We start from the raw sequence: 24,528 nt of genomic DNA, 5'->3' as shown, positions 1-24,528 counted from the left end.
AAAAAAAATCAAGTTAGCTTGATAGGCTACATTTTCCTTAAACCCATGTTGATTTGCATTAATTACAGAACCCTCCTTTAATTCTGTATTAATTGAGTTTTGTATCAACTGCTCCATTATCTTGCCCAGAAATGTCGTCAGGCTGACAGGCCTAATTATTCATGTCATCCCATTTATTCTTTTTAAAAACTGGCTCAACTTTAGCTTCCTTCTCATCCTTCTGAAAGTTCCCCAGTGCTCCAAGACTCATTGAAAATCAATATTAACGGTCCAGTGAACTCCCGGGCCAACTCTTTTAAAACTCTTGAATGCAAGTTATTTAGACCTGCTGATTTTAAAATGTCTGACTTGAGTAGCTTCTTTTTAGTATTTTCCAGAGATATTAGTGGAATGGAAAGAATGTTATCATCATCATAGGATGAGACTATATCATCTGTTTTTCCCCAAATACAGAACAGAAATATTTATTGAACATGTTTGCCTTTTCTAATTATTATTTAAATTTCTACTAATACCAATACCATTGTCAGGATTCTTTTTGTTTCAATCCCCGCAGCTCCCCACCGCTGTGGAGGGGCAGGGGGACCCCAGCAGCTCCTCACCACACTGGCAGCAGGGGGACTCCAGCAGCTCCCCACTGCCACCGGTGGCAGGGGGACCTGGGTGGTGGGGGCCCCTGTAGCTCCCAGCCACCCGACAGCTGCCCAGCCCTTCCCATTATATCATGGATATTTTTAGTAAAAGTCAGGGACAGGCCACAGGCAATAAAGAAAATTTCACAGAAGCCCGTGACCTGTCCCTGACTTTTACAGAAAATATTCATGATAAAATCTTAGCCTTAATCATGACTGCAGAAAACTTATACTGAGAAAAAAACTATATTTGTGGTGAGATATTTCAGAATATGGATGGGAGGAAACACTGACACTGGAAAGAATGGAGGTGCTTTTATTTTAGCTTTTGATGAAGGAACAGAGACGGGCTGCTAAAATTGGAGCAACAGGACATCCTGTCCGAAAGCAACAGCATGTTTCTCTTCCCAGATCTGAGTGTGGAGCAACAGATGTTCTTGTCAGTGTTAATGGGACAGCATCTGCCATATTCCATGAGCAGGAGGAAACACTTCTGGGGAGCGCTCTCCAGATCCAAGCATAACAGGAGAAAACAAGGCCTAGACAATGTGGAACTAGAAGAGATATAGCATGGGAGTGGTGGGAACAACCAGCTGGCCAGCCAGACACCCACAGAGAGAAATGGGGGTGAGAGGAAGGGAGTCAGTTAGTTTGTGTGTTCCGCTATGAGTTTGTTACTGGGTTTCTTTCTCATTGTGCTGCTCTTATGTCTGAGCTGCCCACGCCTACCAGGAGAGATAGACTGATAACCAGAACAAGGTGAGGTTATTTCCGTGCAACCTCTCCAGCTGTTGCATGTTTTCACTAACCAAGACTGTAAGCTTTTTGGGGCCGAGGCTGTCACTTATTACATGTGATTATTAGAGAGACAAGTTGGGTGAGGTAATATCTTTTATTGGACCAACTTGTTAATGAGAGACACAAGCTTTTGAGCTACACAGTGCTCTTCTTCGGGTGATTATAGCATCCAGCACCATAGGGCTAGGATACATGACTCAGCCCTTTGGGTACTATAGTGAATCCATTGTTACTGACGCTTGTGATATTTTTTCTTAAAACCCCGCTACTGGAGGGCTATGACTATATGAGAATCTTGGTTTTCATTTACCTCTAGAAAAAAATTGAAGTTTCCAGACCTCCTGCTTACAGAGAGAAATCTGAAACCAGGAGCTGAGCACCTGCAGAAGGCTCAGAAATGAGGTGAAGAAAAAGCACCCACTTTAAAAAAATGGTTTGAGGGTGGGAGTTGACTTGTGACTGTTGAGCACTTGGAGTTGGCCACACTGAGTGATGCTGAATGTAGGGTGATCAGATAACAAGTGTGAAGAATCAGGACATGGATGAGGGGGTAATAGAACAAAGCCCCAAGTATCGTGATTATCCCTGTAAAATCAGGACATCTGGTCACCCTTGCGGAATGCCTGTTCATCTCTGGCTGTGTGAGCTGTGCTTGCTTGGTTGGCACGCCTGTCCAGAGGCCTGATTGGGCTGCAGTGCATTGTTCTGTACCTGCCCTGGGCTCTGTGCGCCCCTGGGGAGAGCTGGCCTGCGCCCCTACAGCCAGGAGGGGGCACTCTGTTGGCAGGTGCTGGCTGGCAGTGGGGCAGAGCTCCGCTCTGAGCAGGGAGGGCGCAGCCCAAACCACTGGTGCAGAAAGGCAAGGAAGAGCGGGTGAGCGCAGCTGGCTCCCGCATTACGCCCAGGGCCGGGAGGGGGCGGACTGGGACAGCGGAGGTCCGGGGGAAACGCTCTCTTTGTGCAGCAGGACCCAGAGCACGCGGTCGCTCACTCTCGCGCGTGCCCTCTGTCTGCCTGGCGGACTCCCGCCACTTTGAGCCAGGGGGCGGGGCGTTGCTGGGGCCGTCCTAGAGTTTGCACCAATCATAGCTCACTGCCGTGGGCCTACACCAATCAGAGGCCAGTGCACTAACGTCGTTCTTGTCGTAAGCAATTTGCCCTTTCGCAACCTATCAGTCGTAAATTGGGGCACAAGTCACCCAATCAGAGGCCTCGGGGCGTCACCGACCCGGGCGCGTCGCGGGTGGCCGAGTGTTGCCGCGGCCATTCTCCGGGGCTGGGGTTGGCTGGGCTGCCGAGGGGACTGTCGCCGCCAAGGCGAGGGGAGCGTTCGGACGTGGTGGGAGCCGGACGGGCCTGGGAGGTGAGTGGCGCCCTGCGGGCTCCTGGTCCCTAGCGCCCTCCCCCGCCGAGTCCCGGAGGCTGCAGGGGGTCCCCCCCCCCGGCTGTCACAACAGCCACGCCACAGCCCCCCCTCCGAGGGCACAGCGGCCATACCACAACACCCTCCCCCCGAGGGCACTGTCCCCCCCCCTCGGCTGTCACAACAGCCACGCCACAGCCCCCCCCCCGAGGGCACAGCGGCCATACCACAACACCCTCCCCCCGAGGGCACTGTCCCCCCCCCTCGGCTGTCACAACAGCCACGCCACAGCCCCCCCCCGAGGGCACAGCGGCCATACCACAACACCCTCCCCCCGAGGGCACTGTCCCCCCCCCTCGGCTGTCACAGCGGCCACGCCACAGCCCCCCCTCCGAGGGCACAGCGGCCATACCACAACACCCTCCCCCCGAGGGCACTGTCCCCCCCCCTCGGCTGTCACAACAGCCACGCCACAGCCCCCCCCCGAGGGCACAGCGGCCATACCACAACACCCTCCCCCCGAGGGCACTGTCCCCCCCCCCCGGCTGTCACAACAGCCACGCCACAGCCCCCCCTCCGAGGGCACAGCGGCCATACCACAACACCCTCCCCCCGAGGGCACTGTCCCCCCCCCTCGGCTGTCACAACAGCCACGCCACAGCCCCCCCCCGAGGGCACAGCGGCCATACCACAACACCCTCCCCCCGAGGGCACTGTCCCCCCCCCTCGGCTGTCACAGCGGCCACGCCACAGCCCCCCCCCCCCGAGGGCACAGCGGCCATACCACAACACCCTCCCCCCGAGGGCACTGTCCCCCTCCCTCGGCTGTCACAGCGGCCACGCCACAGCCCCCCCCCGAGGGCACAGCCCCCCTCCCTCGGCTGTCACAACGGCCACGCCACAGCCCCCCCCCCCGAGGGCACAGCGGCCATACCACAGCCCCCCCCCCCCCGAGGGCACTGTCCCCCCCCCTCGGCTGTCACAGCGGCCACGCCACAGCCCCCCCCCCGAGGGCACAGCGGCCATACCACAACACCCTCCCCCCGAGGGCACTGTCCCCCCCCCTCGGCTGTCACAACAGCCACGCCACAGCCCCCCCCCCGAGGGCACAGCGGCCATACCACAACACCCTCCCCCCGAGGGCACTGTCCCCCCCCCTCGGCTGTCACAACGGCCACGCCACAGCCCCCCCCCCGAGGGCACAGCGGCCATACCACAACACCCTCCCCCCGAGGGCACTGTCCCCCCCCCTCGGCTGTCACAACGGCCACGCCACAGCCCCCCCCCGAGGGCACAGCCCCCCCCGGCTGTCACAACGGCCACGCCACAGCCCCCCCCCGGCTGTCACAGCGGCCACGCCACAGCCCCCCCCCCCGAGGGCACAGCCCCCCTCCCTCGGCTGTCACAACGGCCACGCCACAGCCCCCCCCCCCGAGGGCACAGCCCCCCTCCCTCGGCTGTCACAACGGCCACGCCACAGCCCCCCCCCCCCGAGGGCACTGTCCCCCCCCCCCCGGCTGTCACAACGGCCACGCCACAGCCCCCCCCGGCTGTCACAGCGGCCATACCACAACACCCTCCCCCCGAGGGCACTGTCCCCCCCCCTCGGCTGTCACAACGGCCACGCCACAGCCCCCCCCCCCGAGGGCACAGCCCCCCTCCCTCGGCTGTCACAGCGGCCACGCCACAGCCCCCCCCCGAGGGCACAGCCCCCCTCCCCCGGCTGTCACAACGGCCACGCCACAGCCCCCCCCGGCTGTCACAGCGGCCACGCCACAGCCCCCCCCCCGAGGGCACAGCGGCCATACCACAACACCCTCCCCCCGAGGGCACTGTCCCCCCCCCTCGGCTGTCACAACGGCCACGCCACAGCCCCCCCCCCCCGAGGGCACAGCCCCCCTCCCCCGGCTGTCACAACGGCCACGCCACAGCCCCCCCCGGCTGTCACAGCGGCCACGCCACAGCCCCCCCCCCCCCCCGAGGGCACAGCGGCCATACCACAACACCCTCCCCCCGAGGGCACTGTCCCCCCCCCTCGGCTGTCACAACGGCCACGCCACAGCCCCCCCCCCCGAGGGTACAGCCCCCCCCGGCTGTCACAACGGCCATACCACAACACCCCCCCCGAGGGCACAGCCCCCCTCCCCCGGCTGTCACAACAGCCACGCCACAGCCCCCCCCCCCCCTCGGCTGTCACAGCGGCCACGCCACAGCCCCCCCCCCCCTCGGCTGTCACAGCGGCCACGCCACAGCCCCCCCCCCCGAGGGCACAGCCCCCCTCCCTCGGCTGTCACAACGGCCACGCCACAGCCCCCCCCCCGAGGGTACAGCCCCCCCCGGCTGTCACAACGGCCATACCACAACACCCCCCCCCGAGGGCACAGCCCCCCCCCCGGCTGTCACAGCGGCCACGACACAGCCCCCCCCCGAGGGCACAGCCCCCCTCCCCCGGCTGTCACAGCGGCCACGCCACAGCCCCCCCCCCCGAGGGCACAGCGGCCATACCACAACACCCTCCCCCCGAGGGCACTGTCCCCCCCCTCGGCTGTCACAACGGCCACGCCACAGGCCCCCCCCCGAGGGTACAGCCCCCCCCGGCTGTCACAACGGTCATACCACAACACCCCCCCCGAGGGCACAGCCCCCCTCCCCCGGCTGTCACAACAGCCACGCCACAGCCCCCCCCGGCTGTCACAGCGGCCACGCCACAGCCCCCCCCCCCCCGAGGGCACAGCGGCCATACCACAACACCCTCCCCCCGAGGGCACAGCCCCCCTCCCTCGGCTGTCACAGCGGCCACGCCACAGCCCCCCCCCGAGGGCACAGCCCCCCTCCCTCGGCTGTCACAGCGGCCACGCCACAGCCCCCCCCCCGAGGGCACAGCCCCTCTCCCTCGGCTGTCACAACGGCCACGCCACAGCCCCCCCCCGAGGGCACAGCCCCCCTCCCTCGGCTGTCACAACGGCCACGCCACAGCCCCCCCCCCCGAGGGCACAGCCCCCCTCCCCCGGCTGTCACAGCGGCCACGCCACAGCCCCCCCCCCGAGGGCACAGTGGCCATACCACAACACCCTCCCCCCGAGGGCACTGTCCCCCCCCCTCGGCTGTCACAGCGGCCACGCCACAGCCCCCCCCCCCCGAGGGCACAGCCCCCCTCCCTCGGCTGTCACAACGGCCACGCCACAGCCCCCCCCCCGAGGGTACAGCCCCCCCCCGGCTGTCACAACGGCCATACCACAACACCCCCCCCGAGGGCACAGCCCCCCCCCCCGGCTGTCACAACAGCCACGCCACAGCCCCCCCCGGCTGTCACAGCGGCCACGCCACAGCCCCCCCCCCGAGGGCACAGCCCCCCCCCGGCTGTCACAGCGGCCACGCCACAGCCCCCCCCCCGAGGGCACAGCCCCCCTCCCCCGGCTGTCACAACGGCCACGCCACAGCCCCCCCCCCCCGAGGGCACAGCCCCCCTCCCCCGGCTCTCACAGCGGCCACGCCACAGCCCCCCCCCCCGAGGGCACAGCCCCCCTCCCCCGGCTGTCACAACGGCCACGCCACAGCCCCCCCCCCGAGGGCACAGCCCCCCTCCCTCGGCTGTCACAACGGCCACGCCACAGCCCCCCCCCGAGGGCACAGCCCCCCTCCCTCGGCTGTCACAACGGCCACGCCACAGCCCCCCCCCCCGAGGGCACAGCCCCCCTCCCTCGGCTGTCACAACGGCCACGCCACAGCCCCCCCCCCCGAGGGTACAGCCCCCCCCGGCTGTCACAGCGGCCACGCCACAGCCCCCCCCCTGAGGGCACAGCCCCCCTCCCTCGGCTGTCACAACGGCCACGCCACAGCCCCCCCCCCGAGGGCACAGCCCCCCTCCCTCAGCTGTCACAACGGCCACGCCACTGCCCCCCCCCCGAGGGCACAGCCCCGCCCCCTCGGCTGTCACAACGGCCACGCCACAGCCCCGCCCCCTCAGCTGTCACAGCGGCCACGCCACAGCCCCCCCCCCCGGCTCTCACAGCGGTCACGCCACAGACCTGTGGCCCCCACTGAGGGCTACCTGTAGCTTAGCTGCAGTGAGTGATGGTACCACATAGGGCGGGAGAGAGCTCCTGGAGGAAATTATGGTTTTTAAAAAAAACAAAAACAAAAAAACATGGCCCCAGACAGCCACCCCCTGTGACTTGGTGTTGACCAAATGGGAGGAGGCTACATAGGGAATGCACAGGCTTGTACAGAATCTCTCCATCCAGGGCCACAACATGTTTTACAGTGTTGGGGTGATGTCATTATCTCTGTCTTAAAGCTGGAGGAAACTGAGGTATAGAGGGAAAGTGGCTTTCTCAGTATCACCCAACAAGTCAGTGGCACAATTAGGCCAATTCTCTGGTATGAAGGTTTGTTGGTTAGGGATGTAAAAAACCGCACACAGCCCACTTAGCTGTGCTGGCAAAACTCCAGTATCAATGCAGATACAGTGTATGCCAACAGAAGAGTGCTCCTGTCAGCACGGTTAACATCACTCAAAGAAAAGGGGTACTTGTGGCACCTTGGAGACTAACAAATTCAAAAACCAGTCGGAGAACACTTCAATCTCTTTGGTCACTCGATTACAGACCTAAAAGTGGCAATTCTTCAGCAAAAAAACTTCAAAAACAGACTCCAACAAGAGACTGCTGAATTGGAATTAATTTGCAAACTGCATACAATTAACTTAGACTTGAATAGAGACTGGGAGTGGATGGGTCATTACACAAAGTAAAACTATTTCCCCAAGTTTATTCCTCCTCCCCCCCTCCCCCCACACTGTTCCTCACATGTTCTTGTCAACTGTTGGAAATGGCCTACCTTGATTATCACTACAAAAGGTTCTCTCCCCCCACCCCCGCCGCTCTCCTGCTGGTAATAGCTCACCTTACTTGATCACTCTCGTTACAGTGTGCATGGTAACACCCATTGTTTCATGTTCTCTGTGTATATAAATCTCCCCACTGTATTTTCCACTGAATGCATCCGATGAAGTGAGCTGTAGGTCACGAAAGCTTATGCTCAAATAAATTGGTTAGTCTCTAAGGTGCCACAAGTACTCCTTTTCTTTTTGCGGATACAGACTAACACGGCTGCTACTCTGAAGCCTGTCATCACTCAAAGAGGTGTTGGGTTATGCTGACAGAAAAATTCCTGGTGGCATATGTAGCATCTGCGTTAGGGGGTCTGCTGGTATAGTTACCTTGGCAAAACATTTGTAGTGTAGAGACGGTCTCAGGAGCAGAATCGAGGTCTCTTGACTCCTTTAGACACAAGACTATGTTCCCTCCACACAGTCTAATTACAAAATTCAAGTGTGTGCATGTTGTTACTTTCTGTAAAATTAAATAGCGTCAAAGATCAACTCTTGAAGGGGCCATTTTGTTTTCTAGGATCAAACTACTGCAGAACGGGGTCCTATTGGGTAGGCAAAGTGTTTCCAGCACTTGGACTTCCTTTGGTTCAACCATGATTCACAGCCTCTTCCTGATTAACTCCTCAGGGGATATTTTTCTGGAGAAGCACTGGAAAAGTGTTGTCAGCCGCTCTGTTTGTGACTACTTTTTTGAAGCACAGGAGAGGGCTACAGAGGCAGAAAATGTACCTCCTGTGATCCCCACACCTCATCACTACCTCCTGAATGTATATCGTCATAAGATTTTTTTCGTGGCAGTGATTCAGACAGAAGTGCCGCCCCTATTTGTCATTGAATTCTTACATCGGGTTGTGGACACTTTCCAGGTGAGAAAAGCAGGATATTTTGTCATTATGTTTCGTATTTATCTATCATTTGTGCATACACCGTCTTATAATAATAGCAAAGATCGTCCTACAGCAATACTCTGTTTTTCAGCAGGAACTGCCATAATGAGCTTTTTCGCAGCAGTGTCCTTTCTGTGCATGACATGCTGTGCTTCGCTGGTGTAGACCAACAAAAGTGGATTTATAAATTAGGTCTCTAGCATTTAGTTGTTTAATGTGCTCAACTACAATTCCTTGAATTCATGTACACAATTTAACACAACAGATCTTTTTTGTTTCAGCAAGAACTCAGGCAAAGGCAAAGCTCTTTCAGTGCAGTTGCACCCCACTTCATGCGCTTGCCAAGTCAAAAGACTGTAAGAAGAGATGGGTTTCACACAATGGCCTAAAAATCAACAAGCTTGATCTCTTTCAAGTCCAAAGCCTGCCTCTGAGAACGTCCTGTCACCTGAAATGTAGAACTGGGGACTGTTAGCTCAAACACACTAGCTGATATCAACTTTGGAGATTCACAGCAGAGCATGGATGATGCTTCACCTAGTCAGTCCTCAGCCATTTCCGGCTTAATACAGTAAATCAAAGTGAACTTGAATTTCACCTGCAAACAAATAGACATTTAAGATCATATAAAACAAATTTCCAAAATAACCCTAACATGATAATTAACAACTCTGGGGTTTGCAGGGTCTTCTGCAGGGTGGGAAAGGGTATTAGATAGTGCTGAGAGTTAACTCAGTAGCCTTTCACCTTTGCAGATCTAGGACTTAAATCCTGCCTTGGATCCTAAAGGAGCTGACTTTGTCAGTTTCTTTGTAACTGAATATTTTTTCTTTTTCACCAGGACATTCTATTTTATCGATTATAGTGGCAGTGAAGTAATGAGTATGGAGGACTGAAACATACAGAAGTTCTGAAAGATTGTGATATTATGGTTATATTTAATTTTTTTTTTAAAAAAGCAAAAGGGAGAAAAAAAGGAACTCTGTTAAGTTACCAGTAATTTGCTTCCTCTTTTGTCTGTGTCCCATAATTGTCACTCTGCTCGTGAGAAGACCAGGACTGGATCAGCAGCGAGGTGATTCCCAGTCAAGATGCAGTTGCACTCATAACTAGAAAAACAAGACATCAGGATCAACTTATATTTGCAAGGGTTATGGCATTGTATGGGCTGTACCATACATTTATCCCAAAGTGGAGCTGCTTCCTGTGGGATTTTTTTGAATCTAATTTTGTTCTGATTGGACTTTTCTCCCTCAGAAGGAATTTGGACGACTAACTGTATTTCTTTCAGATAATTGAGTGTTATCTTTGGATTTGGTTTCTCTGAGTTTCCTGTACTGAATTTAAAGTACAAATCTTGTTTCACAGAAAGATGAGTCATGTTAGAGTTGCCTCAGAGAGTTGTTAATATTCAGAGTACAGTAGTAGTGGGATCCTCGGGCAATCTGGGGAAGGAAGGCAGACATCATGTTCTGCCTGCAAAGCTCTGAATCCTGTGGTCAGGATTTGAGGTGTCCCATGACCAGAGTTACAGCAGCAGAGAGAAAATAGGAGCCTTTAGTCAGACTTCTTTATCATGTATGTTTTGCTTCTGAGCACTATAGTCAGACACGTGAATTCAGACTTGGGAGGTGTGGGTGAGGAATGGGAATAGAAATTAGGTAGATTCAGGGATCAGACTGGTAGGTGGAGCATGAAACTTGATGGTACTCTTCCAAGCCTTTCCCAGAGGAGATAAATTGGAGAGGGCTTGGAGAAGAGCCATGAGAAAGATTAAAAGATAAGAAAATATGTCTTATATTTAGGGTGACCAGATGTCCCTTTTTTATAGGGACAGTCCCATTTTTTGGGACTTTTTCTTATATAGGCGCCTATTACCCCTCACCCCATCCCGTTTTTTCACAGTTGCTATATGGTCACCCTACTTATAATAATGATAGAGTCAGAGAGCTCAGTCTACTTAGGTTAACAAAGAAAAGATTACGGATGACTTGATTACAGTTTATAAGTATTTTCCTGGGGAACAAATATTAGATAATAGGCTCTTTAGTCTATCGGAGAAAGGTACAATATAATCCAATGGCTGGAAATTGAAGCTAGACAAATTCAGACTGGAAATAAGGTGTACATTTTTAACAGCGTAATTCACCATTGGAACAATTTACCAAGGATAGTGGTGGATTCTCCCTCACTGACCATTTTTAAATCAAGATTTGATGTTTATCTAAAAGATCTGCTATGGGAATTATTTTGGGGAAGTTCTTATGGCCTGTGTTGTGCAGGAGGTCAGACTGCTTGATCATGGCCGTCCCTTCTGGCCTTGGAGTCTATGAGTTGCTATTTACAGTAGATTGTGCAGGTTATTCAGAATATGATTGCTCATGCTTGTTGGGCTTGTGCTTGGCTTCCCCTCAGACAGAGAATGCACCCATGGGTTCTGCTAGGTTCTTCATGTTTGGCTTCCCATTCATGAGGCTCATGTGCCTCGGGAGGCTGCTTGAGCTTGGCTGTCTTCTGGGGGCTCTGCTAGGGATCTCTCTTCTTTGGACTTGGCTCCTTCTTGGTTGTGGGGGCTGGAGAGAAGTGGCAGTATTGTTCAGGCTTGCTCACAGCAGTGCCAAAATGAGCAGTCACTCTCAGTACATTATTCAGATGGTCATGCTATGATTCTCTCTCCCCTCCCCACCCTTCTTCCTTACAGGCTTTGATGAGCAGTGAAATAGTTAATATTTCAAGTATCAAAGTTATCATTGGCTGGCTGAGTTATTGCCTATTCAGATGAATGAGGCAGTTCACACATCTCAAGGGTACCTCAGTCTACACAGCCTGCAGCAGCACCGTCCAACCCAGGTTGAGAGACTTGCACTGGACTTGTACTGCCTACTAAAAATAGCTGTGTTGACAGCACATTGAGGCTGGGCTGTGAAGACCACTACCCTCCCTAAGCTTCAGAGCCCAAGCTCCAGCCTGAGCTACAATGCCTACAACATCTGTTTTTAGCACAGTAGTGCCAAGCCCCTGTCTGACAACCTGGGTTGGGAGGCTGGCTGACACAGATTGTGTAAGCATGTTCAGGGCTATTGCACTAGTTACTCAGATTGCATTTTCAAGACTGTCTCAACAACCATAGTAGCTGGACACTGAATTTTTTTTTTTAAGTGAAAACTTAGAATCTGGAGAATGAGAAAAGAACAAGAAAGAGGTGCAGATGCACTTCACTGCATACTAGCTGTATAAGAGCCCTGGATAGACACACACACCACCAGGGCAAATATATTGTCACAATATTTTCACATTTTGTAGTACCTTTCATTACAAAGTATCCCAGAGTGCTTCACAAACTTCACAGATGATAATACTTGTCATTTGCATCATCCTTTTGTGTTTAAAGCATTGCCAGTGTATAGATAAAATAAATATGCATGAGCATGTATAATGGCTTAACCCCTACTGATATGCAACCGTCTCTTGGATGGCACATGTTAGCTGCTTAACACCACACAGGTACTATGTGACAGTTGAGGATAGGAAAAGAAGAATAATCTCTTCAGTTGATATTTGTGGGTGGGGTAGAATTAGGTAGGCAGGATGTAGTTACACACATCAGAATTTGGGCAAAATAGCTTAGTAACACTCTTGCTTTTATGTAAAATGCACTGGATTTCTAATAAGCACGCGTGATCAGGAGCTTGGTTTTACTGAAAGATGACTTCTTAAACCACGCACAGCCCCTAGCATCAAGCTGTGGCATTGATTTAGTGCTGAATGAAAGGGAACTGCTAAATCACCAACACTACTTCCTTGTTGGAGATCTCCCATCCCAGTTGCTAAACTGGTAAGATTTGATAGGCTTACAGCCTGATTTGTTATGCTCTGACCAGAAATTGTAATACTGTTAAATACGTGTGTGGGTGGGAAGTGAGAAACAGTGAAGGAAGCATAGCCAAGCTGTACCAACTGTCACTGAGAGTCCGAGAGACTGAAGCAGATGCTGAGCTGGGGATCTTCTATTATTCATGCTACAGGTTTCTCCTTTTACCCACTTCTCAAGATTGTGTGCTGGGTTTCTGCCCTTCAAAAGGAGAGAATTGCTTCTCAGGCTTTTCAACAGATTGTGGAATACCAGACTTTTGCTCTCAGGATCTAATGTTAGCAGACCATTCAAGTTACCTTGGGTTTTGTTGGCAGTATATAAGAATCGGAAAGGGCATTGGGGTGAAAAGACTGAGAGTAATGTGGGAGGGAGGCACTTTAGAAATGTCAGTTGGTGAATGCATTTCCCTGTAAAACACGACCAGGTAGAGACAAACAGCATCAAAATCAGCTTGCTGTAGTTTTCCAGCTCTCCCCTAGCCTTCCCCCATACTAGAGACGTTGTATAAATAACTTACAACTTTCTTTAAAAACTGAAGTGACTTACACCAGTATAATAATACTGTATGTGTTTTGCAGTGTGAGTAACAAAACTAAGTGGAATAGCTGTGCATCAAGAGGGGATTATTCTCCACAAGCAGTGGGACTGCAGAGTCCTGCAGGTGAAGATTAGGATGTTTGAGAAAAGCAGCATATCTAAGACCTAGTCTGCACTAAAAAGTTAGGTCAACCTAGCTATGTTGCTTAAGTGTGTGAAAAATCCACACTCCTGAGTGCCGTAGTTAATCTGACTTGACTCCCGGTGTAGACAGTGCTGGGTCAACAAAATAATTCTTCCATCGACCTAGCTACTGCCTCTGGAGAAGGTGGATTATGTACAGTGATGGGAGAACCCCTCCTGTTGGTGTAGGTAGTGTCTATACTGAAGAATAAAGTGGCACAACTACAGTGGTGCAGCTGTGCTGCTGTAGCATTTCAAGTGAAGACAAGCTCTAATACTTGGCTAATTATCAGACCCATTGGTCTCTCACTTTTAGCAGCATTAAAATTCACAGCTGTTCTTGTGAATATGCTTAGTGGGGAAGCTGGGTAATTGTGTCTGTTTCATACAGGATTATTTTGGTGTCTGCTCGGAGGTAGTGATCAAGGACAATGTTGTGGTGGTTTATGAGGTGCTGGAGGAGATGCTGGACAATGGATTCCCATTGGCTACTGAGTCCAATATCCTGAAGGAGCTGATAAAACCCCCCACCATTTTGCGAACTGTTGTCAATACCATTACAGGTATAGGGGAGTGAGGGGTGGGTAAGGGGTTGAGTCATTGTGATGATCCTTCTACTGAAGTGATTCCAAATGCTGGGGAGGGAGGAGGAGAAGTTGATAGTCTGACCAAATCCTCCTAACCTCTAGCGTAACTGTTGCTGTAAGGGAGCCCATGTTAGCATATTGGCATTGGGGCAGTCCAGTTTCTAACATTAGAGATAGGATCTCCTTTTACCTAAAAAGTCATCTGCCCACAATGGATTGTCCAGCACTCTAGTCGGATCCATGAAATGACTTTATGGCCAGGGTTGGTTTCCTAAGTGGACTGTTCCTCCCGCTTTCAAATGAGGGGTTAGTGGGAGGGGTGGCAGGAGAGGTAACGCTTGGTGAATTCATACTGTGAGTCATTGGAGAGTGACTTTACTGGAGTGACTGTGCTCTTCTATAATGAGAGGGAGGACTTTAGGAACAAATCAATGTTCTATATGGGTGAGGTCGGGGGCTTTTTCTGGGGCTTTGCTAGCTGCTTCTGTTCATCCTGATCTCCTTAACTCTTCCAGGAAGCACTAATGTAGGTGACCAGCTCCCTACTGGACAGCTATCAGTGGTGCCATGGCGACGGACCGGTGTGAAATACACCAATAATGAGGCATATTTTGATGTGATTGAGGAGATAGATGCAATCATTGACAAATCAGGTATGAGCATTCCTTCCAGTTAAGGCTGAGATATCCTTCTCTGGGAGTGCCTAGAGGGAGAGGATGTGTATTTTTCTTAGAGGAGGGAGGAGTGTTGGAAGCTTTTAGAAACTGTTCTCATTCTGACCTTTTGACAGCTCAGATGTGCTGTTTAGTCTTACATTTCTGTAAAGTGTCAGTGGATTCAAGCTGTAAGACCTGAATAGGGTTTGAATAGGCTGTGTTGCAGTCTTCCCCACTTGTCCAGGATGAATTTCAATCAGGTCCACAGTTGCCTTCCATAACCTGTTTTGTTTTACTTCCTGTTATAGGTTCCACAATTACAGCTGAAATCCAAGGCGTGATTGATGCCTGTGTTAAATTGACTGGGATGCCAGACCTCACCCTCTCTTTCATGGTAAAGTTCAAGAAAAGGGGTGATAGGTCCTCTTGATACTGTATAGAAGAAGTGCAGTATTCTTTAATCAAATAGCCTTCACTGGGATCCTAGGTGCCACCAGCTGCTAGGGTGCAGGTCTAGCTATGACAGATTCCAGGTATTCCAAGTAGAGAAAGGAAGAAGGAATGCATATAATGAAAAATCTCTATAAACATCTACAGTTTTGAGTGTAGGGGTGGTGGTTGTTAGAAGTAACCTACAGCAGTTACTAACCTCTAAGATGTAGCATTGCCTAAGGCAGCTTTCTCCCAGGGCTCATCTGTAAGGAGTTCACATCAGGATAGTTGTTTGACATCACTAAGTAGATAGGCTTCTTATACACTAGGATAGAATTACCGCGATAGGTACTCCTATTACACAAATATTAAACAGCTTAACACAGCTACAGAACAGAATGGGAGACACAGTTGCCAACTTTCATGCAGTAAATAAGCACCCCGACTTTCACAATAAGCCAAAAATCAAGCTAATCCCATTTCAAAACAAGGCCAAAACAAGCCCTAAGAACCCCAACACTCTATGTGACTAGATCCCCCACGGCATGCAGTCTCTGACTATGGTGGGCCCACTGTGCACCCCTGACTCTCTCCCCCCCTTGCCCCTGGTTGCCGGGAGCCGATCAAAAAAAAAACAAGCAACACGTCAAAAACTAGCCTACAAGCAACTCACAAGCCAATTAAGCCAAAACCACATCCAATTTCTGTGTTTTTTTTTTTTTCATGGGTTTGGCATGTTTGATGGGAGACTGTATTGTGTGCCACATGGCAGGTGCTTGAGGTGAGACACGGGAAAGGAGCTAGAGGAAAGAGCATGGACAGATTCCTTTTCACAAATTTTGTTGGTTTCTTGGACTTCTTGACTCAGTCTTATTTCAGAATCCCCGGTTACTGGATGATGTCAGCTTCCATCCATGTGTGCGATTCAAGCGCTGGGAATCAGAGCGGATCCTCTCTTTCATCCCACCAGATGGAAATTTCCGATTGCTCTCCTATCATGTCAGTGCTCAGAAGTAAGTAGGGAATTTAGAACTGAGGGTTTTCAAAATCTGGACTTTTGTCCCTTCCTGCTCATTGCTCTAGAAAAGGATCACTTGCTTCCTTTGCTGAGTGAGAAACTGGGAAAACTAGTGCTATTTTTTAAATTTAAACTCTGTACTCTTTGAGGCAATAACCTTGCAATTTCAGTTCAGTTCTGCAAGCCAACTCTGTTCACATCCCAGTGGCGGGTGTGTAATCTACAGTTGGGACAAAGTAGGCCGTAGTGTCTGCTGTCTATTTTAGTTCATTACACTAACAAGGCTCCTTAAAATAAAGTAAAATAATTGCATAATGCAATGATGTTGGTGTCTGTTTTAATGTAGACACTGAAGCCATTTATTAGACTTGGTTGAGCAAAGTGCACCTTGAAATCTGCACAGTATAAAAAAGAGCAGAAATGATGGTTTCAGGCCGCAAACACATAGAATCATAGAATATCAGGGTTGGAAGGGACCTCAGGAGGTCATCTAGTCCAACCCCTTGCTCAAAGCAGGACCGATCCCCAATTAAATCATCCCAGCTAGGGCTTTGTCAAGCCTGACCTTAAAAACTTCTAAGGAAGGAGATTCCACCACCTCCCTAGGTAACGCATTCCAGTGTTTCACCACCCTCCTAGTGAAAAAGTTTTTCCTAATATCCAACCTAAATCTCCCCCACTGCAACTTGAGACCATTACTCCTTGTCCTGTCATCTGTTATCACTGAGAATAGTCTAGATCCATCCTCTTTGGATCCACCTTTCAGATAGTTAAAAGCAGCTATCAAATCCCCCCTCATTCTCCTCTTCCGTAGACTAAACAATCCCAGTTCCCTCAGCCTCTCCTCATAAGTCATGTGTTCCAGACCCCTAATCATTTTTGTTGCCCTTCGCTGGACTCTCTCCAATTTTTCCACATCCTTCTTGTAGTGTGGGGTCCAAAACTGGACACTGTACTCCAGATGACGCCTCACCAATGTCGAATAGAGGGGAGCGATCATGTCCCTCGATCTGCTGGCAATGCCCCTACTTATACATCCCAAAATGCCATTGGCCTTCTTGGCAACAAGGGCACACTGATGACTCATATCCAGCTTCTCATCCACTATAACCCCTAGGTCCTTCTCTGCAGAACTGCTGCCTAGCCATTCGGTCCCCAGTCTGTAGCGGTGCATTGGATTCTTCTGTCCTAAGTGCAGGACTCTGCAGTTGTCCTTGTTGAACCTCATCAGATTTCTTTTGGCCCAATCCTCTAATTTGTCTAGGTCCTTCTGTATCCTATCCCTACCCTCCAGCGTATCTACCACTCCTCCCAGTTTAGTGTCATCCGCAAACTTGCTGAGGGTGCAATCCACACCATCCTCCAGATCATTTATGAAGATATTGAACAAAGCCGGCCCCAGGACCGACCCTTGGGACACTCCGCTAGATACCGGCTGCCAACTAGACATGGAGCCATTGATCGCTACCCGTTGAGCCCGACAATCTAGCCAACTTTCTACCCACCTTATAGTGCATTCATCGAGCGCATACTTCTTTAACTTGCTGACAAGAATACTGTGGGAGACCGTGTCAAAAGCTTTGCTAAAGTCAAGGAACAACGCGTACACCGCTTTCCCCTCATCCACAGAGCCAGGTATCTTGTCATAGAAGGCAATTAGATTAGTCAGGCATGACTTGCCCTTGGTGAATCCATGCTGACTGTTCTTGATCACTTTCCTCTCCTCTAAGTGCTTCAGAATTGATTCCTTGAGGACCTGCTCCATGATTTTTCCAAGGACTGAGGTGAGGCTGACTGGCCTGTAGTTCCCAGGATCCTCCTCCTTCCCTTTTTTAAAGATGGGCACTACATTAGCCTTTTTCCAGTCGTCCAGGACTTCCCCTGATCGCCATGAGGTTTTCAAAGATAATGGCCAATGGCTCCGCAATCACATCCGCCAACTCCTTTAGCACTCTCGGATGCAATGCATCCGGCCCCATAGACTTGTGCACGTCCAACTTTTCTAAATAGTCCCGAATTGCTTCTTTCTCCACAAAGGGCTGGTACCTCCTCCCCATGTTGTGCTGCCCAGTGCAGTAGTCTGGGAGCTGATCTTGTTCGTGAAGACAGAGGCAAAAAAAGTATTGAGTACATAAGCTTTTTCCACATCCTCTGTCACTAGGTTGCCACCCTCATTCAGTAAGGGGCCCACACTTTCCTTGACTTTCTTCTTGTTGCTAACATATCTGAAGAAACCCTTCTTGTTACTCTTAACATCTCTTGCTAGCTGCAACTCCAGGTGTGATTTAGCCTTCCTGATTTCATTCCTACATGCCCAAGCAATATTTATATACTCATCCCTGGTCATTTGTCCAATCTTCCACTTCTTGTAAGCTTCTTTTCTGTGTTTAAGATCAGCAAGGATTTCACTGTTAAGCCAAGCTGGTCGCCTGCCATATTTACTATTCTTTCTACACATCGGGATGGTTTGTCCCTGTAACCTCAATAAGGATTCTTTAAAATAAAGCCAGCTCTCCTGGACTCCTTTCCCCCTCATGTTATTGTCCCAGGGGATCTTGCCCATCAGTTTCCTGAGGGAGTCAAAGTCTGCTTTTCTGAAGTCCAGGGTCCGTATTCTGCTGCTCTCCTTTCCTCCTTGTGTCAGGATCCTGAACTCGACCATCTCATGGTCACTGCCTCCCAGGTTCCCATCCACTTTAGCTTCCCCTACTAATTCTTCCTGATTTGTGAGCAGCAGGTCAAGAAGAGCTCTGCCCCTAGTTGGTTCCTCCAGCACTTGCATCAGGAAATTGTCCCCTACCCTTTCCAAAAACTTCTTGGATTGTCTGTGCACCGCTGTATTGCTCTCCCAGCAGATATCAGGGTGATTGAAGTCTCCCATGAGAACCAGGGCGTGCGATCTAGTAGCTTCTGCGAGTTGCCGGAAGAAAGCCTCATCCCCCTGGTCTGGTGGTCTATAGCAGACTCCCACCACGACATCACCCTTGTTACTCACACTTCTAAACTTAATCCAGAGACTCTCAGGTTTTTCTGCAGTGTCATACTGCTCTCTTACATACAGTGCAACTCCCCCACCTTTTCTGCCCTGCCTGTCCTTCCTGAACAGCTTATATCCATCCATGACAGTACTCTAGTCATGTGAGTTATCCCACCAAGTCTCTGTTATTCCAATCACATCATAATTCCTTGACTGTGCCAGGACTTCCAGTTCTCCCTGCTTGTTTCCCAGGCTTTGTGCATTTGTGTATAGGCACTTGAGATAACCCGCTGATCACCCCTCTTTCTCAGTATGAGGCAGGAGCCCTCCCCTCTCACACGCTCCTGCTCGTGCTTCCTCCCGGTATCCCACTTACCTAAGGGCTTTGGTCTCCTTCCCCCGGTGAACCCATTTTAAAGCCCTCCTCACTAGGTTAGCCAGCCTGCTTGCGAAGATGCTCTTCCCTCTCTTTGTTAGGTGGAGCCCGTCTCTGCCTAGCACTCCTCCTTCTTGGAACACCATCCCATGGTCAAAGAATCCAAAGCCTTCTCTCCGACACCACCTGCGTAGCCATTCGTTGACTTCCACGATTCGACGGTCTCTACCCTGGCCTTTTCCTTCCACGGGGAGGATGGACGAGAACACCACTTGCGCTTCAGACTCCTTTATCCTTCTTCCCAGAGCTGCGTAGTCTGCAGTGATCCGCTCAAGGTCATTCTTGGCAGTATCATTGGTGCCCACACTTACACAGTCCAAGGCAGTGCTGCTGCCTTTGCTTAGAGCAACTTGCTGACATGGTTCCGTTTTGCAAGAAAATCCAGCATCCTTCACTCAACCCCCAAAGCATGTTCCAAACAATAATTAATGCTTGACACACCTGCAATGTGAGGAAGTGGAAAACTGTGATACAGAAAGATTGTGACCTACCAAAGGATATGGTTAACAGAGCTGAGATGGTATCCTGACTTCCTGGTCTGGGCTTTAGCTACCATACCACGCTCATTTCCTTCCTCCTTATGCAGAAGGAATGTCTTGTAGTGTGGGCTGTGCAGCGCCTGGGTGGTGGTGGTGGAATAGAACATGGTGAGGGGTAGGCTACAATAGCAGTAACTTGTCCTTTTGTTTCAGCTTGGTGGCAATTCCTGTCTATGTTAAACACAACATCAGTTTCCGTGACAGCAGCTCATTGGGACGCTTTGAGATCACAGTGGGACCCAAGCAGACTATGGGAAAGACTGTAGAGGGGGTGATGGTCACCAGCCAGATGCCAAAAGGGGTCTTGAACATGAGCCTCACCCCCTCACAGGGAATGCACACCTTTGATCCAGTTACAAAGGTGAGAAAAAAGGATGCAGTGGGACTTTTCTTATAGCCTGATGTACAAGGGTCACTCTCTTGGTAAGAACATAACATAAGATGAAAAGTCCATCTAGCCCGGTATCCTGTCTTCCGACAGTGGCCAAACTGCATAAACTGCTTTCTCTGGGTTTTGGCCTAAGATCTGGAGAGGAGCTCCTTGTCTCAAGAAATGTCTCCACTTGTTTGGTGCTGAGCATCACTCCTAGCAGAGCCTTCCCTACCTGGAGAGAGCCCCCTGCCCTGTACTGAGAGGAATTCTTATCTAGTGTGCCAAAACTAGTCGCTTCTGCCCATTGTGATGCAGACTGATCAGCTCAGGGCCCTGAGCAAATAGCCAACCCCCTCTGAATTGGGATGGGCAATATCATGGAAGTGGAGATGGGGATTATCTCCTGCAGTAAAACACCTGATTTTTGGTCACTCACTCCTGCATGGTGATGGGAACAGAAGTTACAAGGATTGTAATGACAGGTTTCAGAGTAACAGCCGTGTTAGTCTGTATTCGCAAAAAAAAGGGGAGTACTTGTGGTACCTTAGAGACTAACCAATTTATTTGAGCATAAGATGCATCCGATGAAGTGAGCTGTAGCTCACGAAAGCTTTTGCTCAAATAAATTGGTTAGTCTCTAAGGTGCCACAAGGATTGTAATGCTCCACAAGAAGGATTTATTGCTACATGGTCAGACTATGGGTCTGTGTAAAGGAATGTGCCTCTTGAACTGTGATTACAAAATTTCCTTGCCATAAGGTCTTATCAAAGGGGATATACTTATTTTTATTAGTTTGGTTTTTTTGGGTCCCTTTGCCCAGATTCCTTTACAGGGAACATTTGATGCCCCAGCTGGGTAAAAGTGAGGTGGAGTCTCACTGGCAGTGCCAATCTTGGCCACTGGGGGGCACGCTCCTTTAATCAGACCACAGTTTCACTATGCAGCATTAAATCCTCTTCATGGCTTGAATGTGAAGAACCAAATACTGGGATGGGCTGAAAGCATCTTTGCTTAAAACCTTCACTGGGATGGTCCTTTACAGGAGTGAGTCTCAACCAGTGGTACATGTACCCTGGGGGTACACAGGGGTCTTCGGGGTACATCAGCTCATCTACAGGCTACATTAAAAACCACTAGCAAAGTCAGTACAAACTAGAATTTCATAGGGATAATGACTTGTTCGTATTGCTCTATATAACATACACTGAAATGTAAGTACCATATTTATATTCCAATTGATTCATAATTATATAGTAAAAATGAGAAAGAAAGCAATTTTTCAGTAATAGTGTGCTGTGACACTTTTGTATTTTTATGTCTGATTTTGTAAGCAAGTCGTTTTTAAGTGAGATGAAATTTGGGGTATGCAAGACAAATCAGACTCCCGAAAGGGGTACAATAGTCTGGAAAGGTTGAGCCACTGCTTTACAAGGTATCATCATTTCATCCATCTATCTTAATACCTTGTTTCTGTCCTTTGAAGTTGCTCTCATGGGATGTAGGGAAAATAAACCCCCAGAAGCTGCCGAGTCTGAAGGGAACTATGAGCCTTCAAGCTGGCACATCCAAACCTGATGAGAATCCCACCATCAACCTTCAGTTTAAAATTCAGCAGCTGGCTATCTCTGGTAAGTGGCTGTCAGCCTGGACCCTGGACAGTCCTGTTCTACTTCATGCACTGGGTGAACATATGTCTGACATGCAGAATGTGCTTCTGGATGCATATGGGGCCATGTGAGTGTCATAACTAGGTTCTTCATCTAAAATAGTCTCTGTAGTTGGACTACACACTGGTGTATGCTTAGGGGATTGTTCATACAGTCTCTCCTGATTGCTGTGCGAAACAGCCCATCTGTGTTTCCCTTATCTGTGCCCCCCTTAATTACTCTCCCCCTCTAGAGTTCTGTAAAGCATTTTAGGGATGTGTACAGCGCGTATGAACAATGCTGTTAACAAAGTTGAGGCAGGTGGTGACCAGCAGTCTATGTCCCTTTGCCTTCCTTCTGCTTTCCAGTATTGCCTGCACATTGTTTCTAGCTTTTGTGCTCTCTCAAGGCCTCTCCCCTCCATCTGTGGCAGTATTGCAGCTCTCCTCCAACCCTCAAAGTTTCACTGTCTTTTCATTTGTTTTAGGGCTGAAGGTAAATCGCCTGGACATGTATGGGGAGAAGTACAAACCGTTCAAGGGCATAAAATACATGACCAAGGCTGGCAAGTTCCAAGTCCGAACTTAGAGAGCCCAAGAGTGAGGCAAGAACCACAAGCATTTTCTCATTTCCTATGTACCCAGTTGTTGGATCCAGCCTCTGCCCGCTATCAACCCCCATGGGGCTGCCCCCTTGCTTTTTTCTAGTTCCTCCAGGGATGCCAGTACCCAGGTGGATTGGCAATGGCATATACAGGGAAGAACAGGACTGACCTGAAACCATCTCAACTTTAGCTGAGTCTTAAGTTCTCAAGTGGCGGCAAAGGAAAAATGTGAGAAATGTTCCAGTTCCTCGGGGATGTGGGTTCCGATATGTCAACTCAGTTCTTTCTACCTTTAACCTGCTTGGCAAAGGACACTCTGGAGGCCTTCTCCCCTTGTGAGCCCCGTACCATGCATTGCTAGGTTGGCTAGCATTTCTATGCAGATCAACAAGGTTCAGTTAAAGAAGCTGGACTCAAAATTTAATGGTTTAGAATTTGCTCCTCTCCCTAACTGGCGATTCTTGTTAGAACTGGAAGGAGAGATAGGATTAGTCATGTGAGAAGAGGTCAGTTGGAATATTTCTTTGGAGAGGCAAAGGGAAATGGAGGCATCTCCTTTCCAGAAGTGGGAAGGAGGGAGCAGGAGCCTGTTCAGAAGGTTCACAAGGGGAGCAGGGAGGAAGTTGGAAGAGTGAATCTGGTTATCTCTTGCTACACAGAGCTCTCTTGATCATTACATAACTTGAGCCTCTGAGGAGAGACTGGAAATTCCCAACTAAACCTAGCCTTATGCCCTGCCAAGAGCTGACTGGAGCAGGGATTACCTTGTGATGTCTGAAGGATGGGGGTATCTGAACATGCTTACTGTCGTGAGACCCTGCTTCTCTTCTCTATTCAGTATTTTGGGGGGCGGGGGAGTGTTCTCTTGGTTCCCTTGTTGGGGGAGGTGGGACAGTTGTATATATAATTATTTAAGCATCTGTGTGAAGTGACGTATGATGGCAACCCTTATGGCTGCTAAATGAAGAGGATAGGCTCTGTCCTGGCAAAGCGTAGGGGAGAGCGATGCCTCTCTCCTTATCTGTAACAATGGCTATGGTGGTTCTGTTGCTCACTGATGTGTTTGTTTAAGGTCCCATGTCCTAGTATGTTTATGATGTTCCTGGCTGTTATACTTGATTCCACTCCCTGCCTTGTTTTGCTACTGTGCCGATAGACTTTAGCCTCTTTTGTCATTCCTCTGGGGTCATCTGTCCTATGAGAGACTATGCCGCATTTGTTCCCATTCCAGCCTGTGCTGCATCTCTCTGCACAGAGTAATGTATACATGGACAGTGTGCATATTGCTCCATGTTGCCCATGATGTGCTCTTCAGCCACTGAATGCCATATGTGCTCTTCTGGGGTAACAGAACTTACCTGTGGTCTACTGGGCATATGACTACATAACCCAGAAAGCTTCCTTGGCTGTGCAGTCAAGCACACATAACCTGTGTGTATGTGACCAAGAGGAGTGACACCCACTGTGGGATAACATGCATTCTGCTCTGATCTGTGTGTGATGTATGTTTGTAATGGGTGATTGTTACCTCATTTTGGAATTAGATTCCTGTGCAGCTAATATGAATGCTACTGCAGGGTGGCCTAGGATCTGAGCATGCTCAGTGCAAATGTAACAGTTCTTCCAGGGTATCAATAAAAGTCAATTTTACCCGTTGTGTGTGTTCAGTGTTCTGTCTGGGGTTCAAAAGGGATGCAGAAGGTATGCATGGTTGAAGTTAGATCATGCTAACTGGATCTTAGGTGATTGGGACCCCAGTGAGATGATCAGTGTATCAATAATCTAAATTATTCCCAAATCAGCAAGTTACCATGCTGAAATTAATTGATTTATTGGGATTACTATTTCTAATGGCACCCAAAGATGTGCTGTGCACCTACCAAAACGGAAGACATGATACCTCCATTATAAAAGACAGGATGTGGCTGATAGCTTATTCTCAGTGCGGCTCCAGATCTTATTCACCTTCCTTGGTCTAAGATATCTTGAATTTGGTGACCTCGCTACAAAAACGCTATCAGATGGGTCTTTTGCAGGCTGCCTGGACTGTCCAGGTATCCTGCAAAAGATATATATTTAATATGTTTTTTG

At 50.2% G+C, this 24,528-nt stretch overlaps 1 protein-coding gene across 1 annotated transcript; it reads left to right on the top strand.

The window, feature by feature from the left end:
- The first annotated feature begins 2,665 nt into the window (after positions 1-2,665).
- AP3M2 (adaptor related protein complex 3 subunit mu 2) lies at positions 2,666-24,092 on the top strand. The gene is made up of 9 exons (XM_084615139.1): positions 2,666-2,793; positions 8,205-8,553; positions 13,560-13,731; positions 14,271-14,408; positions 14,720-14,805; positions 15,723-15,856; positions 19,967-20,174; positions 21,671-21,815; positions 22,321-24,092. The coding sequence occupies exons 2-9, from the start codon at positions 8,281-8,283 to the stop codon at positions 22,419-22,421; spliced, it is 1,257 nt and encodes a 418-aa protein (XP_084471265.1). The 5' UTR covers positions 2,666-2,793; positions 8,205-8,280; the 3' UTR covers positions 22,422-24,092.
- Positions 24,093-24,528: the final 436 nt, after the last annotated feature.

This window comes from Lepidochelys olivacea (assembly GCF_965140295.1).
Source record: "Lepidochelys olivacea isolate rLepOli2 genome assembly, chromosome: 26".
Lineage (NCBI taxonomy): Eukaryota > Metazoa > Chordata > Testudines > Cheloniidae > Lepidochelys > Lepidochelys olivacea.
Note: the sequence above shows the minus strand (reverse complement) of the source record. Positions and strands in the feature narration are given on the sequence as shown.